This window comes from Triticum urartu, chromosome 1 (genome assembly GCF_003073215.2).
Source record: "Triticum urartu cultivar G1812 chromosome 1, Tu2.1, whole genome shotgun sequence".
NCBI lineage: Eukaryota > Viridiplantae > Streptophyta > Magnoliopsida > Poales > Poaceae > Triticum > Triticum urartu.
In genome coordinates, this window is record NC_053022.1 from 38,197,655 (window position 1) to 38,214,722 (window position 17,068).

General features: G+C 44.1%; 2 protein-coding genes across 3 annotated transcripts; one reads left to right on the top strand and one right to left on the bottom strand.

The window, feature by feature from the left end:
* The first annotated feature begins 815 nt into the window (after positions 1–815).
* LOC125545226 lies at positions 816–6,437 on the top strand. Of its 2 annotated transcripts, XM_048709127.1 has the most exons (4): positions 816–1,071; positions 1,223–5,086; positions 5,153–5,381; positions 6,184–6,437. In XM_048709127.1, exons 2-3 carry the CDS (start codon positions 1,239–1,241, stop codon positions 5,340–5,342), a joined length of 4,038 nt encoding a protein of 1,345 aa, XP_048565084.1. In that variant the 5' UTR covers positions 816–1,071; positions 1,223–1,238; the 3' UTR covers positions 5,343–5,381; positions 6,184–6,437. The 2 variants fall into 2 exon arrangements, with proteins under 2 accessions (XP_048565084.1, XP_048565077.1); XM_048709120.1 differs by having other exon boundaries at positions 1,223–5,381.
* A 506-nt stretch (positions 6,438–6,943) lies between these two features.
* Positions 6,944–13,643, bottom strand: LOC125545243 (kinesin-like protein KIN-5A). Its single transcript, XM_048709139.1, has 23 exons — positions 13,322–13,643; positions 12,463–12,686; positions 12,239–12,368; positions 11,909–12,070; positions 11,328–11,816; positions 11,127–11,224; positions 10,882–11,038; positions 10,690–10,759; positions 10,529–10,605; positions 10,371–10,424; positions 10,205–10,285; positions 10,007–10,118; positions 9,668–9,754; positions 9,411–9,586; positions 9,153–9,314; positions 8,965–9,072; positions 8,724–8,882; positions 8,550–8,633; positions 8,170–8,375; positions 7,987–8,088; positions 7,781–7,890; positions 7,544–7,695; positions 6,944–7,442 (listed from the first exon to the last, which is right to left on the bottom strand). The coding sequence occupies exons 2-23, from the start codon at positions 12,630–12,632 to the stop codon at positions 7,206–7,208; spliced, it is 3,183 nt and encodes a 1,060-aa protein (XP_048565096.1). The 5' UTR covers positions 12,633–12,686; positions 13,322–13,643; the 3' UTR covers positions 6,944–7,205.
* Positions 13,644–17,068: the final 3,425 nt, after the last annotated feature.

A 17,068-nucleotide genomic window follows, 5' to 3' on the forward strand; every position in this document is an offset into this window, starting at 1 on the left:
ATTGTGTCTGCTATGCGGACAAGACACATCTGCATACTTGTAGGTATAGCGACTTTGTTTGCTTAGAAGGTGGCTTCGGGTTGATCCTTATATTCATTTTGTCATGCTATGGTGAATAATTAATAAAGATGGTTGTATACATCATGCTAATGCAGATGCCTGGGGTAATCCTTCTTTTCGAAGAAAAAAAACTATATTTAACACATGATTTTTAGCTGCATAATAATCTGTTTCAATTTTAGTTTATATATTATTATTAATCTAAATATAAATATTAAATATAATCAAATCTTATTAAAAACCATTTTCATAGCAACATGCGGAATATCATCTAGTCTCTTGTAATTTCCATACCGAAATTATTCTATAACCCTATCATCACAAATAAATAACCCTTCCGTTCACAAATATAAGATGTTTTAGATATTTTAATATAAACTACATACGGACTGAAATGAGTAAACGAACACACTAAAACATATCTATACACATCAGATTAGAAAAAAAACTATAAAATATCTTTATATATTTATGAACAGAGTGAGCAGCTTATATATATACATTAGATAGAGAAAAATCCACGGGATATCAATGAAGCGAAGCGGGAGCGAAGAGTGAAGTTAACCACACTCCGCAATCCCAGTTAGTTCCCGCGCAAAACCAGAACCCCTTCTCGCCACTCCCAGCCGGCCCCACCGGCCAGAGCAGCCCGGGCCCGCCCCAGCACCCCTCTCTTTCCCCTCGCTCTCCTCCTCCTTCCTCCCACCTCGCCCGCCTCGTCTCTTCTCCCCCTTCCCCTTCCTCCCACCCCACCCCCGCCTCCCACCCCCACCCCACCCGGACCGGACACTTTTGCGCCCGGCCCCCTCGCCTCCTCCGTAATCCCGCCCGGCCCGCGCATCCGACGGCCCCCGCGGCCGCCACGTCTCCGTCGTCTTCCTCGCCCGCCCACTATTTATCCGCCTCCCGTCCCGTCCCCGTCCCCTCCGCCCCCATCCCCACTACCCCGCATCGCCGCGCTAGGGTTAGGGTTTCGCGCCCCCAGCTTCCGCGCCGCCGCTGCTCTCTCCGGTGAGATTTCCTGTTCTTCCTCTCCCCTTTCCGTTTGATTCGCGGGCGCGGCTCCGCTCCCGGTGGGGCGGGGCGGGGTGGATTGGGCTGGATTCGGGGGCTAGGGTTTTGGCCGGCGCGTGTGTTTTTGCTGAGGGTTGGTTTGGCGCAGGTGGTGGTGTGGCGCGATGGCGATCGTGAGGACCGGCGGCGCCAGGGTCCAGCGGCTGGAGTCCGGCGGGGAGGACGGCTCCACGGAGGACGAGGAGGAGCGGTCGCCCGCCACGGCGTCTGAGGAGTCCGAGGCGGATGGGTTCTCTCCCGAGGAGCAGAATGGCGGCGGCCAGGAGGAGGAGGAGGAGCAGGAGGCGGAGGAGGCAGAGGAGGAGGAGGACGACTCTGGGATGGGGTCTGACGAGCTGGAGATCACGCAGCTCGGGGAGGCGGGGGCGGAGATGTGTCAGGTCGGGGACCAGAGCGTCGCCCTGCCGCTGGAGCTCTACGACCTCCCCGACCTCGGCGGCGTGATCTCGCTGGACGCCTGGAACGGCCTGCTCTCCGAGGACGACCGGCTCCGCCTCGCCGCCTTCCTGCCCGACCTGGACCAGGAGACATTCGCCCGCACGCTCGTCGAGCTCCTCAGGGGGGACAACTTCCACTTCGGGAGCCCCCTGGCCGCCCTGTTGGACCGCCTCAAGGGCGGCCTCTGCGACCCCAGGATTGTCCTGTACCGCCGCGGCAGCCGCTTTGCGGAGCGGCGCAAGCACTACTACCATCTGCAGAGGTACCACAATTCGATGGTGCTGGGGCTGTGGGACACCAAGGACTGCTGGAAGAGCTGCAACGGGTACAGCCTTGGTGAGAGGCTCAGAGCTATGGATGCAATGAAGGCACAGCGGAAGCAGAAGGAACTGGGTTTGGTTGCCCGGGCTGGATCAGAGACTGACTCAGAGAGCAGGGAGTCTGCGGAACAGTTCTTGACACGGTCGAAGCCAGATAAGATGGCTCTCAACAAGGCTGGGAAGTTAGGGAAGGAAAGGTCCAAGGGCGTTCTGCGGTTGGGTGTGTCAAAAGCCGTGGGTGAGGAGTACATTGGAGGGGCTGGTCGTGATGCTGCAGTGGCTCTCCCTAAGCTTTCTCGTCCAGATAATGCTTATGGGTATGATGACGGAGTCGCGCATAGAGGGAAGCTGCACAGAAGCATAGATGGCCTTCATTCTGAGGACCTGGGATATGACAGGAATTTGCCCAGGATCCGGTCTCAGAGACCTCTGATGAAGCCAGTGAAGAAGGAATTGGCCACGGGCTATGATATCAATCCTTATGGAAACAACTACCATGATAGCCAGACTGGTTCTTCTTACTACCATGGCAGGAATGCCATTGGTAATCAGGGAGTTACCTTAGCAGCAGCATCATTTGAGCCTCCATATTCTGAGAATGCAAGGAGTGCAAAATACTCGGAGAGAGATCGGATATACGGTGGAAAAGCTGCCCAGAATAAAGCTCCCAAAGTGGAAGCGAGGGATTGGCCAGCTGGTAGCCATGCTGATCTCTTAAGTGACTGGCAGAGAGGGCAGCCTGAAGGCGATTACAGGAGCAGGAAGCCTCAAGTTGGTCATGGTGTGAAGGTTAAGTCCTACAAAAGTATTGAGCAGCAGATAAATGGTGCACATTCTGGATCTGATCCTAGAGGCAGGATATCACAGGTTAAGATTAATGTTAAATCCAATAGTCAGCATGGTAGGATTGGCCAGAAGGACTCCAGGAGCAAAGCTGCCCATGTTCAGAGTGAGGAGACAGAATCTGATTCATCAGAACGGTTTGAAGATGGGGCAGATATGAATCTTGTTGAAGAACAGCCAAACCTTCAATATTCTGAACTTCATATACCAGCATATGGTGCCAAAAAGTCAAACAAACTTAGCAAATCAGTCAAAACAAATTATCCTGCCCCTACTGCAGATTTGGAACCCTACCAGACTCAGAGCAAGCGGTCACACAGAGGAAAGGTTGCAGAGCCTGATTATTTACGCGATGTGCATGTGGAGGTGGCGGAACAGATTAGTGAAGTGATGAGACCCCCAGCAGCAAGGAGTGAAAGAAAGCGCAAGGGAATTGCAAACCTGGACATGCATGGTTATGACAACTCTGAATTGCATGATAGCAACGAGAAAGCCAATGAATCACTGAGGTCACCAGAGAGTGATAGGCTGGCCAGTAGAGCAGGCTATGCAGTCCAAGATTCTAATGGCGACTTTGATGTTTCTGAAAGAGTGAACATGCCGCTCGCAAGTTGCAGCTCTGGCTCCAAAAGGCAAAAAGGAAGAGTTGAACTTACAAGCCTGGATGAGCATGGTGAGTATGCGCCATCTGGTCCAAAGGTGGTAGAAATCAGTGGCAGCTCGAAGAAGAAAAGTAAAAAGAAGCCAGATACTGTTACAGATGCAATTACTGTAGCAGAACCAGCTCCTGTCGTGCCGGAGGTTATTGTGGTGCCAGTAGAACCTGAGAAACCTAAGAAGAAGTATGTACCAATTACACCAACCATCCATACTGGCTTTTCTTTCTCCATCGTACATCTTCTAACCGCTGTTAAGAAGGCTATGGTTGCTCCGGCTGAGGGTACTCCAGTGGCAGCTACGGTCACTCCTGCTGAGGTTACTCCAGTGGCAGCTACAGTCACTCCTACTGAGGTTACTCCAGTGGCAGCGAAGCAGACTGATGGGGAGGAGAACAGAAAATGGTTCAATAGTGAGGAACCTGGCAAAACGCCTCAAGAGCCAAGTGCAGCAGAGCAAGCACAACCGGGCAATGAAGTTGGAGATACCAGTGCTGCAGAGCAGACCGCACAGAGCAATTCGCCGGCACTAACTGTTCAAGATCTTGTTAACCGGATTAAAACTAATCCTGGAGATCCCAACATACTTGAAACACAGGAGCCCCTGCAGGATTTAGTTCGAGGAGTGCTCAAGGTACTGTCATCTAGAACAGCTCCTCTAGGTGCAAAGGGCTGGAGAGCGCTAGTTGCCTATGACAAGTCGAACAAAAGCTGGTTCTGGGTTGGTCCACTGCCTTCTGCTACCTCATATAGTGATCCTAATGAAGAAACTTCTGCTGAGGCATGGGGTATACCACACAAGATGCTTGTGAAGTTGGTCGATGCATTTGCTAATTGGCTGAAAAGTGGTCAGGAAACCCTTAAGCAAATAGGATCCCTTCCACCACCTCCAGCACCAAATCCTGCAAACTTGGATTTGAAGGAAAGATTTAAGGACCTTAGGGCCCAGAAGAGTCTGAACACAATAAGCCCAAGCTCTGACGAAGCAAGGGCATATTTCCAGCGTGAGGAGTTTTTGAGATACTCAATTCCTGATAGAGCATTTTGCTATACTGCTGCTGATGGGGAGAAATCTATTGTTGCTCCTTTGCGAAGGGGAGGTGGAAAGCCCACGTCAAAAGCTAGGGGACATCCCATGCTCTTGCCTGATCGCCCTCCGCATGTCACTATTCTCTGTCTTGTAAGAGATGCTGCTTCTAGGTTGCCTGGAAGAACTGGAACAAGAGCTGATGTTTGCACACTTCTCAAAGATTCACAGTACCTAAATCATGCAGAATCCAATAAAGAGGCTGCTGTTAATCAAGTTGTCAGTGGCGCTCTTGATCGCTTGCATTATGAGCGTGATCCTTGTGTGCTGTATGATAATGACAAAAAATTGTGGACCTATCTGCACAGGGGTAGAGAGGAGGAAGATTTTGAGGATGATGGCACATCATCTACGAAAAAGTGGAAGAGACCAAGGAAAGATTCAGATCCCGCAGACCCTGGTGCAGGAAACGATGATCCTGAGGATGATGGCACCCCTAATGCAAAAAAACAGAAGAAAGCTGATGCAGACCCTACAGCGTCAGGAGAAGACAAGGATGGTGTTCAGGATCCATCTAACAGCGGGCTGGAAGGTGACCTTGAGCTTGATGTTGTTCCATCATCAACAAATGACAAAGAAACCAGCAAGCTTGTTTCTACTGATGCAAGGCCAGATATTGGTAGCTCCAGACCTTCAGTAGATGCAGCAGCAGCAAGGGGGACAGCTGATGCAAGGCCAGATATTGGTAGCTCCAGACCTTCAGTAGATGCAGCAGCAGCAAGGGGGACAGCTGATGGCAATTCATCAAGAGCCCCAGAAAAGAAGCACAATATGGCACTCCCTGTGCAATTCACCAGCAGGGAGTTTAATAAAGGTGCAGACAGAGAGGGGTCAAAAGAGTTCATGGATGCAACCCTGTCATGAATAATGCTTAGCAGGACATATATTGGAGCACCAGATTAGGTAATTGCTGAAGAAACTTGAAGTTTTCTGAATTTATTCTACTTTTACCAGGCATTCTTTTCATTGTTATAGTGTTACTTCATCCTTCTCTTTATCCTATAGTAACATATAAACTGGAAACTGCTAGGTGGTCATTTGTTGTATGAAACCTGTTGATCTATATATAAGTTTGAGCTTGCCTTTATACCAAAACTGCATAACTGCAAGTTGTAATATACTGCTTCAGCCCTAAATATATCTGCGACTCACTTTCTGTGTCTTAGTCGTAATTTTCTTGTCTATTTCTTACTTCTCACAATGATCATCAGCTAGTAGCTTCCTTAGGAAAAGATGTACAGTAGGATGACCTGTAGATCTGTTTGTTCAGGCTGATTAAGACATTTCTGGGCTTGAATCTGTCTGTGAAAGCTGTGACCTAGGAGAAGTTTGCAGTTATCTACCTTTTTGCCAAAGGTCTTATATCTCTAGTTCACCGGTAGGAGGGGTTGTTTAGAACAGCTTCAGGAATCCCTTATCATGCAGTCTGTATATGCCTCAGGCATAGCGCATTTACCTCCAGCCTAATTATGTTGAGAAAAAAAAATAGCAGGTGAAAACTAGATATTGTGTACAGTAATTGTTAGCGTGGGAAGTGATTTGAACAGATGTTCTTTTTTTGTTTTTGTTAATTTTTAGTTCACCGACTGATTGTAACAATTATCCTAATTATGTCGTGCATTTCCGAATATAATTTTTAGTCCAGTTCCCCCTGTTCCTTCATCCATAATCCCCATACTGAGGATCTCTTGTTTTTGGTTTGCAGGGTATGAAGCGGCAGCCGCCTTTATCAGTCAGGCCTTCCCCTCAACAGAATATTTTGTAGCAGAAATAGTTTTTTGGTTCTGCCCTTGTGCTTGTACATTCTTGTCAAGAAGCAGCGGCTTTCATAGTTTTCTTTTTGTCCTCCTAGTGGCTTTGTGCAGTTGTGGTGCAGTTCTCATCTAAAGTTGTTAGATCACCAATATATGTTTATGTAACTACAGTACGTTTCACTCATATTTGGATACCAGCCAGCAATCCAGTGCCAGTGACACTTGACCTACCGACAGTTGAGGCTTGTTTGCAACAGAGATTTAGTCATCAGGTTATTATTGTTATTATTATTTTCAACAAAGATTTCTTCATCTTTCAATAGATATTTAGTCATATATCAGTACAACAGAGATTTCGTCATCAGACATGGACTTTCTGCTTGGGTGAATAGAAAAAACTGAAAAGTTAATATTAAAAACTTTTTTTTGTAACACATGTCCAACTCCTGTGCAAAACTTCTTGCAGAAATAACATTCCATGTGCTCAGAAACAGCTCATGTCTTAAGCATTTTAGGGTGCCTTTTTTTTTACCCAAAGCATCATGAATGTGATCTCTTCATGAAAAATTGTACGTAGGGAGAGCAGTCAAGAATGTTTGTCTTCATCCAGGTACATTTGCACCTGGGAGCAAAATAGCACTTTCGTCATCAAGACGTCATGTTTTTCTTATTTTTCATGGAGGAAAATCATCTAGCGCATGAAGCATAATATTCAGCTCAATGAGTCTTCCCTTGGTGCTCAAAAATATTATTCTTTCACTGTGTTGCCTATGTAAATACATATATATTACATGAGATCCACTGATGCAGTAGTAAGTACACATACTCTTCACTGGTGACCAGCCTAAGAACAGCAAACCCCTCAACCGACAATAGCAATTAATCAAATGGATGGCACTATCAACAGCAAACCAACTGGGTAAATGGTAAAACTAAACAAATGGCTCCTTTGTACAGGATGATCTGGATGAATCTAATTTCTTGCTATAAGGGGGACCCTCGCATCCCTGACCGACGATGGTGATGTAGATTCTTCTTGCGCCTCCGGGAGGTGTTTCGTGTCTCCGTTCGCCTGCTTCCATCCAGCCCTCGACTCGCGGAACGACCTGAGGAGCTCGTCGTAGTCTGGGGTCCGCAGCTCCTCAATCGACTCGGCGCTTGGAAGGTCGATTTCCCGCCTCCTTGGCGTTGAACACGACGGTTCATCCACCTGTGACATTTAAGGAGAAGATGCAACGCAGGTTTGGTCAGTCACTGTCAAGGATGATAAAGAACAGATTTCCCCACCAATCACTTTTCATGACTGCTCACCAGGTATTCTTCCTCTAGGCATTTCCCCGCATTTCCGGTTATCTCCACGACCTTGTGGTAATGCGCACCCTTCAACTCCGTCATTTCCCCATGGCACGGGGTGAGAACGGAGACGATGTTTGCGCACGCCTCATGGTCAACCTTCAGCGAGCCTGAAATAACATTAAGTTGTCATCAAAATGAGGAAAAATCACGCTATGCCCTGTGTTTTAGTAACTCGAAGCATTAAGAACTTACTGTCAATGGAAGAAAGAAGGGCCTTGTTTGCTACATCTATATCTTCAAGGGTAGTCGATACTGCGGCAGACAATTTGGAACGCAGCAATTGGTTGGCTTCTCTCCCGGTCCTGGTAAAATGCACACACCATGATTGCTATTCACAATTGCCAGTTTAAGATAAAAAGAAAATTTAAAATCTTCCAGATCAGTTCCTGTGCTAATACCTGACTATGCTATCTACTGATTCAACATTTCCTTTGCCAAGGCTGAAGAGAGAATCCTCAGCATTCTTCCATTGTTGTGCACCCATGCCCGTCTTAGTTTTGCTGCAGATTTCGAGAAAACGTTAAGCACTGAAATCTCCATATTTCATAGCAGAAAGCATCACATCAAGTAGCCATACTGACCATTCCACTAGAACTTCTGCCAAGCAAGACCGTCCACTGTCGACTGCAGTGGTATCTTCAATGTAATTATTCTCCGTTTCTTCCATGTAAAAGCCCCACTTTTCCCGTACGGATGAGGTGAAGTCCTGTGCTGTTGAAATTTCTTTCTGCAGCTGACCTGTCCTGTTTACAGCGCTCTCTCGAAGGTCACCTACAGCCGTTTGGACCTGTAGTATGTGCTTATGATTAACAATGTGTAGCAGTTGTGTAATAGTTCAACTCCTCAATCAATCATCGACGGCACATAACTTCTTTTTTTGGTATCACGTCGTATACTAGATTACTAGCACTCAGATAGTCACAGGCTAAAATATGAATTACAGAAGATGGATAACACTTACTAGCTTCTTCTTTCTTGCATTAGAAATTGCAAGCATCTCTGCCACCTTTTCTATAAGTTGCTTTTCTTCATTAGCTGCACACTCCTGTCAAAAATGATAAAATCACATTATGTTAGGAAGTTATATTAATTTATTAACTGCATACTGAATGTAATAATTATCATTAGGAATAACCTCAAATTTCTTCTCAAGATCAATAAGTTGTTGATCTTGCACACCTTGTGTTTCTTCCAAAATACTAGTAAGTTTAGATGCATGAACATCCAGTGAATGGAAGAAACCAACAGTAATATTTGAGATGGACCGCGACGCTTCCACAGCTCTTAGGTGTCCCTGCACACATTAACAGAAAAGTTGAAACAGAATGGCTTAAGCAAATATCAAATGTTCTAGTGCCTCAAAATATATTACAGACCTCCCGCTGCTTGTTTGCGAAGTGGGCTAATCGCTCTTCTTGTTTCGAAAGGCTACACTGAAGCTCATTTAACAAGTTGTCTGCTCCCAAAGCAATTACTCCGAAACACTATAAAATACAGGAAAATCAATCAGAAATATTCCTATAGTCACTGCAACCACAAGTTGGCCAAAAGAAACAAAGCTTACTTTCTCAAGATCTGATGTGTGTGATTGTACTTGTGAGTTCAGTTTCTCAAATGTTGTCTGAGAATTCATGTCAATTTCGCCTGCTAAATTATCCAGCGCTGTAATACCTGAACCATGCAGGGCTTTCAGGTTTTGTATGCTCTCCTTTAGCCCTTGTGCAGCCTAAAAATGGGTAACTCAAGCATGTCATACTCCACCTAACATAGCAGTAACACAAAATAAACTTTTAAGTACAACATTGAGGGGAAACTAAATTGCCTCATCTTTTGAAGATACGAAGGACTGCATATCATCTTCCATTTCTTTGAGGTGATCCTCCTGCTGCATCACTGAAGTGGAGACGGTTTTATGCAAGGCATCAAGCTCCTGGGTCAGTTGAGATCTAAATCTCTGCACAAGTGACCTGTTTCCATCTTCTATTTTGTCTTTACGCTCTGCCAGTATTCAAGAACAATGACCATTGAAGTGAAACCGGTCCATCACAAAGTAGGGGTGATCGAGTTGAGATGCCGAACCTATTTTGGAGAATAGACCAGAAACATCTGCTGCAGCATTTTCTAATTCTGCGCGGAGATTATAGGCACAGTCTACCAGTGATTTTTCTGTAGCAAAAATACCAGCAAGTTTCATTGAATGTCGTTAAACATAGTAAGTATACACTCAATTGGCTAACTGAAATCAAGTATGGATGAGCACATAAACTTTTGATTCTATGTCAAGAGAATTGACAACAATTGATGATTCATTTACCAGTAATTATAAGAAGGAAATGAGCAAGCCTTGCTAAGCAAAGAGACTTGCAGTAATGAGTTAATTCTTGCTTTTGCAGGTAATAATTAGTTAGTTCAACAAACCTGAGTTCTGAAGATTAGATATTACAAATTCCTTTTCTTTGATAGTAGACTTTGCTTCATTGTATTTTTCTTCTAAATCATGCAGAGCATGCCTGGTGTCCTCCAGATCTTTCTGCAGACAAAAGACAGATGGAATGGCAATTATATAATGTATTTGCCCAAGATTGCAAAACCATGAGTTGGACACTATAAAGATACCTGAGTTTTCTCGAGTTTTTCGCCCAACTCTGCACTCAAAAGCATTTGAGCATCATAAAGTTCTTTTAGTTCCACCAATTGCTGCCCATAGATCGTGTAGAGGATTTAAAATCAAATCATCATTCAAATAAATGGTTTGCTGTGACATACTTATAGACAAACTAACCTTATCCCTAGCCTCTAGATCAACTCCCAGTTTTTCTATTTTTTCTGTCATGGCCTGAGTGAAAAAGTTAGGTTTGAAAAGTTGAGATGATGAATAAAGATTTATTCAGTTTACTTGAACAAATCTAACAAGGGTTTAATTGAAAAATGGAGATAGACCTTTTTCTCAGCTTCCTCTTGGAGGTAGCGCTCTCTTGGAATGTATATACCATTTTTCTCTCTTGCCGCAAACACTTCTGAAAACAGATAGGAGACTAGGTGAGTAGAAAATGCATGACATTTAACATTTCAGTATAGCAAAAAAGTGCACGCAGACAAACCTTGTTTAAGGCGGTCAATTTCGGAGTAAAGGTCCTTGATGACAGCAGATTTCATCATCTTTTGGTTCACCTGGACTCGATGTTAATAAGAGTAAGTTAGGCGATACAAAACACAGTCAATGTTTCTACTATCTGAAGTAGTGAAACATCAATATTTACGGATTATCGAAACAAAAAAAACAAGATAGTAACCTCGGGTTTGTTCCTGATATTTTTTGCACGATGTGCATAATCGAGTGTGCTCAACGTCTCTTCCAAGCAATATACCGAAGGTGATATTGTAGCAATAATGCAAGTCTTTGTTTTCCCTCCCAATGAATCTCGCAATAATCTTGTCAGCTTGCTATCTCTGAAACAAATAGGTAGAGCAATGTTAAGTCCTCTTTAGCAATGCTTTGCTACCACAGGTGCAGTCAGGAGAATGCCCTTAGAGCTACCTATATGGGACATGTCCAGAGTGCTCGACTAGAGCATTAATAACACGGCCAAGTGTGAGCAAACTCTTGTTGATCTCCCCAGCCTCTCTCGCTCTGCCCTGCAATCCAATTGAATATCAAATGTACTTCATGGCATTTGAAAAATCAGGTACATGGGAAGAAGAAGAAAAATACTGAATAGGACATTTGAAGTTCACTCACATCTCTAGCACCTGAGCGTGATATATTTTCTGAACCAGCTAGATCGACGAGATTAAGCTTCCCAATTTTGATCATCTCCTCGCTTTCATGAGTCAATTCCTTGATGTGAATTGTGATTGAGAATATGGAGTGTGACCTGCTGCTTTGCTTGTTCAGCAATGTCTCTGCGGTGCGCCTCTTTGCAGAGCCCTTGTCAAGAATCTTGTAGATTTCGCCAGCAGAGTACACAACCTCCTCTTCAAGCCCTCTAACAAAAACACCACCCTTGCCATCTTCCATAAGGGCAATGGGCTTTTTATTCTTGTCCTCAGGGACAGGTAACACAGGGAACCTTGGCTCATCAGGAGCCAACAAATCAGTGATCTCTTCATTGTAAAGCTCAAGAAAGGTGACTTTCATGCTGTACTCCGCGCACTGGGCCTCAAGGATGTCGAAAATTTGCCTGACGGACCTCGGGATAACTCCAGCATCAGTTGGGAGCTCACCACTCTGGTTGTTACAGGAGCCAGCCAATGGTAAGGAACATGCATACCAAAGGTACATTTTTAATTGACTTCAAGTACAAAATGTTAACAATTTACCTTGGCCTTTCTGGTTCCACCTCCTTCCATTGTATAGGTTTTGCCGGTACCGGTTTGCCCATAGGCAAAAATTGTGCAATTATAGCCCTCAAGGACCTCATGCACTATTGGTGAGATGGATTGTTCAAACAAGTCCTTCTGCTTTGATGACGGGCCAAAGACCTACTCGGAACCAATCATTAGACTAAATTTGAGTCAAAACTTGCATACATGAAGTCAACAACAACAATCAACAAATGTAAAGTGCAAAACAGGTGACTAGACAGAGGTTGTCACCAGTTAGTGAGGTAATAGCTTATGCTCAAGTGACCGTGGAAGATGATGTAATACCTTGTCGAAGGCGAAAGTCCGGTCAATCTGCTTATTGGCGATGACCTGAGTGGCGGCGACCTCCCGGCGGCGCTCGTTGCACGATATCACCACCGGAGTATTCCCCTTTGTCTCATCTTCACTCAGTGGCCTGAATGCACCAAATTGCAGAGTGTGAGTGGGCACAAAAAACAGCATGACACTGAACTTGTCTGAAGCAGAACTGCTGAGCACTCCTCACTCACCTGCATCTAAGGATGACCTGCACATTGACTCCCTTCTCCTTGTCGCCTTTCGGGGTGGCGTTGCCGCCGGCGCTCGCGCCGCCGTTGGCGTCCCCCGACCTCGTCAAGTCCTTTCCGGACTTCTCCGTCGACCTCGGCGACGGCGATGGAGTGCCACCCCTCTTCTCCATCCCCAACTCCACTCAACAGTCCAATCTCTAGTCCCTTATCAAGAGAACCCAGTTCTGCAGTCAAGCGCCAAACCGTTTAAATGCGGAAGCAAATTGCTCGGATGGTGAACTGTAAAACATAAAATCCAGCTACTGGCTGATCAGCAACCAGAGTGAAAAAACAAAAGATTACTGAATGTGACAGACAAATTTGGCCAGATCAGAGGAGCCAAAACTGCCGGCCACTAGGAGCCCAAATGCAGTAATAATGCAGCAAGAGACAACGGGGGCCGAGACAAAGTCGCCGCCGATGCAAATCTCGGATGCATCGCCATGGGATATTCACGAGAGGAAATCAAGGCAGGATTGGCTGCTGTTTGGCGAATCAAACCAAAAGGAGATCTTTTCTAATGCCGCGAAAGGAAACCGAACCGGAGCATGCTCAAATCGCTGGTGAAATGGAAGACAGAAAGAGAAACAATTCGTCACATTTTATCAGCTGCCAAAAACACAGATCTTTGTGGTACAGAAATCACGAACTGGTAACCGAACGGAAGGAAAATCCAAGAACTTGGGCAAGCAGCAGAGAGCCCACGGAACCATCACAGTCAGATCTTCCTCGCGGGGAGCAAAACAGGGGCACCGGAACCAAATCAAGAACAAGAAGCAAAGCCAAGAACACAAATCGATCGGGGAACAGGAGCGCTCACGCTGACGCGCGGACGGGGCTCGAGCCGAGGCGATCCAATCCGAGCGGCTGGAGACAAGTGTGGCCGTGGTCGTAGAGCAGTGGGTAGGTGGGTGACCAGGGGGGGTGTGGGCAGTGGCGGCAGAGGCAATGGCAGCGGGCAGGGGCGAGATCCAGGGGGGCAGCAAGCAGGGTCAGGACTCAGGAGGCTCCTGCAGAGCGGAGCGGTGGCTTGGAGGAGAGCTCGTGGTCTCTATCAATGGCAACCTCCCCCCGCTTCTTCTATCTGCCCCACCCCAGCTTTGCCTGCCTTTCTTTTCGTTCCCTCTTTTTCTGCCCTTGGGTTGGAGACACACCATGCATCAGATGACGCCGACGCACTCGAGCTTTCCTGCCATCGCCATCTTGACGGCAATAATAATCCGCGTTAACGTCAAAAATTCCCGGACGGTAACGTCACTTTTACTACCGTACCGTTGCTCCCAGACGCATTTTTTTTTTAATTCTTATGAAGTTACAGTTACTTTTGCCTCCATTGTAAAAATGTGTAGGTTAAATCAAAATATTTATTTTCGGGAATGGGTGGTGGTAATTTGAATATAGCCAGTTTGTGTCTTCCGCTCTGTCATTTGTGGAATGTATTTCTTTTTGGTGGGTGTTGGTGGGATTTGATCGCTACGTTTATAGTACCTTTATAAGATCTATCCAAATGTACAACGCACACTCGCACATACCTTCTGTGGTTTTTAATTCGGTAGAGTAGATAGATTATGGACCAACTCCCGGTGGCCAGTGGGTGCTGCAAGCTTCTTGTTGACCTCAACCTCGCTTTCGAGTTTTGACCGACTTGGTGCGTTTGACTAGTCAAGGTAACGCCATTACAACTGCACATTGATACTCCCTCCGTTCCAAAATAGATGACTGGGAGTATGCACGTAGATGTATTTATTACCCTTTAGTTATTTCTTCTGATGTATTCAACCATTTTAAAAAAATCTTACGTACTCCTCCTGCCATGTATACAGGGCCTAATGCATTTTTCGACGATAATTTTGACCACATGTTAAAGCAATAATATATGGCATGCAAGTTATAGAAAGCACACCATCAAATCCATATGTGGAAGGAGCTCCTAATGATATAATTTTCACATTATACATCTCATACATTATTGATCTTATCAATAGTCAAGGGCTGCCTTGAAAAATGTATTAGGCCATATCATACATTATTGATCTTATCAATAGTCAAGAGCTCCTAATGAGAAAAGAGGGAGTACATGTTACTCTATCCGTCCTAGAATGTAGTGTGTTTTTAATTTTTTGTAAGTCAAATGTTGTAAACTTTGACCAAAATTATATACTCCAGGATACCAAATCGATGTCGATAGATTAATCATACATATCTAAACTAAATGTTAGGTTCCTTGTGGTGGAACCAGCCTACATGGGTTCATGTCCTAAACTTTGCAGTGGTGCTATATTTCACTGGATTTATTTCAGATTTTGTGGCCATGTTTTCTTTACTGGGAGAAAATGTTCTCGTTGGCTATGAGGCGCATGTGGTGGCTTCATTAATTTGTAATGTCAACTCAGTATCTCGCAGATGCTCATAGGGATAGGCTGTGTGTGCATGCGTTACAATGGCGAGTATATGTGCGTGTATGTGGGCATCTGTGGTTGTACTATGTTTTAAAAAAGATTCATCATAAATATATCTTCATATCGTATGTATATATATATATATGGTATTATAGATACGGAAAATTTTCTCTATAAACTTTGTCATAATTTGTACTTTCATGAAAACCAATGTACATTACATTATGGGCCGGATTGGCTATTTTCTTTTGGTCGCATGCCATGTTTTCACTAGTTAATATATTTGACTCTGCATATTATTACCCTGGATATTTATTTTTAAATATTTACTAAGATGGAAAAATGATGCTCCAAACAAGAACAACATGGAAATATAAAAAAGTTCATTTACCATGGAAATATTTTATTTGTTAAAGAGGACAAATTTTGTTAGGTTTCTACTGATTAGCTCTCTTGTGGTAAATGGGTTTGAAATACAAGCACAAGCAAAAAACTTGGAAATAGATATAGATTTCATTTATATCGATAAATCTGTGTGTAAAATGTTTACAAACAAGAACGGCATGGTTGAGGTATCCATGACGAGTGAAAAGCGCCCATATAGCATATGTTTTTTGGGGGGGAATATCGCATGTCTTTTTGATATCAAGGTATGGTAATTAAAGTAGAGGTCCATACCCAAGATCGGAAATGTATCCCCCACATAAGCTAACATACTTTAGTCTCTGCTATTACAGGGGGTAGGTTGCTCTCTCCTTAAAAATCCTTGCAAGTGTTTATGACATCAAATTATCTAACTAGAAAGCTAACCATTTTTAATGACAAAATGGGGGCTTTCACAAACAAAACCATCTAACACGGCAAAAGTCATGTTACAACCCACAAGTCATGACCAAAATAAAAGCAAAGAAGCTAAGTTGAAGGGCACATAGGCGAAAGTCCTCTTCTGCTCCCGAGCTCAAATGAGCTCGGGATGAACGTAAAATTGAAAAAAAAAATCAAAGTGTTCTGAATTTTTTTGTGCCAAACTATGAAAAATGTTTTGTATGATTGGCAAATTACATCATGAAATGACATTCATGGAAGTCATGGCAAAAAAAAACAGAACTGCAAAATGTCCTTTCATTTTTTTGCCACGACTTCCACGAATGTCATTCATTATGATATTATTGCAAGGACACAAAACATATATCAAAGTTTACCACCAAAAAGACTTGAAATTGTTTAAACTTTTTACTATTTTTTATTATACTGTTCATCAGGGAGCATTTGCGCTCGGGAGTAGATACTCCACTTCTGACATAGACGTCCTTCCACAACACATGGACTGAGTCATGAGCGACAAAAGAAAAATAGACTTGATCGAACATTACAAAGAATTAAATGCTTGCTATCGTCTTTAAGTGTTTTTATTAAATCAGGGGTGGACCTACATAGTGATGAGTGAGTGCCTAGGACCCACTCAAAATTTTGAAATTTCAAGCTTGTATTCTAAAAGAATTTTTTGAAATTCTTCAAATTTGTATAGTAAGTGCCCCACTCCACAAAAAATAGGTCCAACCCTGTTTTAAGTATACATATATGGCTATTTGCATCAGCTACAGGATGATGGTTAATCGTCCTTTTCGTGAAAAAGAAAAGAGTGAAATGAATATTGCCTATCGATATGACTATACTCAACATCTCCAATCTTTTAGATTCTCCAAGAAATTTGCAGAGGCACGCACCGTGCCAACCACCCGATTGCCTTCCAATCCGTAAAGTCGTGGGATCCCGCACGACGGTACAATAAGTTTTAAGTTTTAGTTTCTGAAATTTACTATTTTGTCAGTCGCAGATTCCGAAACTAAGCATTTTGTCGATCGCTTGCACCAAGTTTCAGAGTTGAAACTTAACAAAATTGTAAAACTCGTTAGAACGTATTGAAATATATCTCATTTGAAAGCCATCATCACAAAAGAAAACATGAATCTAAAAAGGAACTTAATTTTGACTTTTGGTTCAAAAGAAATGTAACATTGAAAATCGGAAGCCAACAGAAAAAGGTGATGCGATGACCCGCAACCCTTGCTACAAATCTATCTCAAGCTTTTTTTCACAAAAGAGAAATCTCACCTTGAGGGGCCAAATGTCCCAGTTATAAAATCGCTGAGCCACAGAGAGTATGC

What these genes read in the sequence shown, in the direction of transcription:
- LOC125545226 (XM_048709120.1), top strand. Translation starts at nt 1,239, where the DNA reads ATGGCGATCGTGAGGACCGGCGGCGCCAGGGTCCAGCGGCTGGAGTCC.
- LOC125545243 (XM_048709139.1), bottom strand. Translation starts at nt 12,632, where the DNA reads ATGGAGAAGAGGGGTGGCACTCCATCGCCGTCGCCGAGGTCGACGGAG. An exon ending in TCTGGACATGTCCCATATAG is followed by an intron (nt 11,039 to 11,126) that starts GTAGCTCTAAGG and finishes TATTTGTTTCAG; the next exon opens with AGATAGCAAGCTGACAAGAT. An exon ending in TCGTATCTTCAAAAGATGAG is followed by an intron (nt 9,315 to 9,410) that starts GCAATTTAGTTT and finishes ACCCATTTTTAG; the next exon opens with GCTGCACAAGGGCTAAAGGA.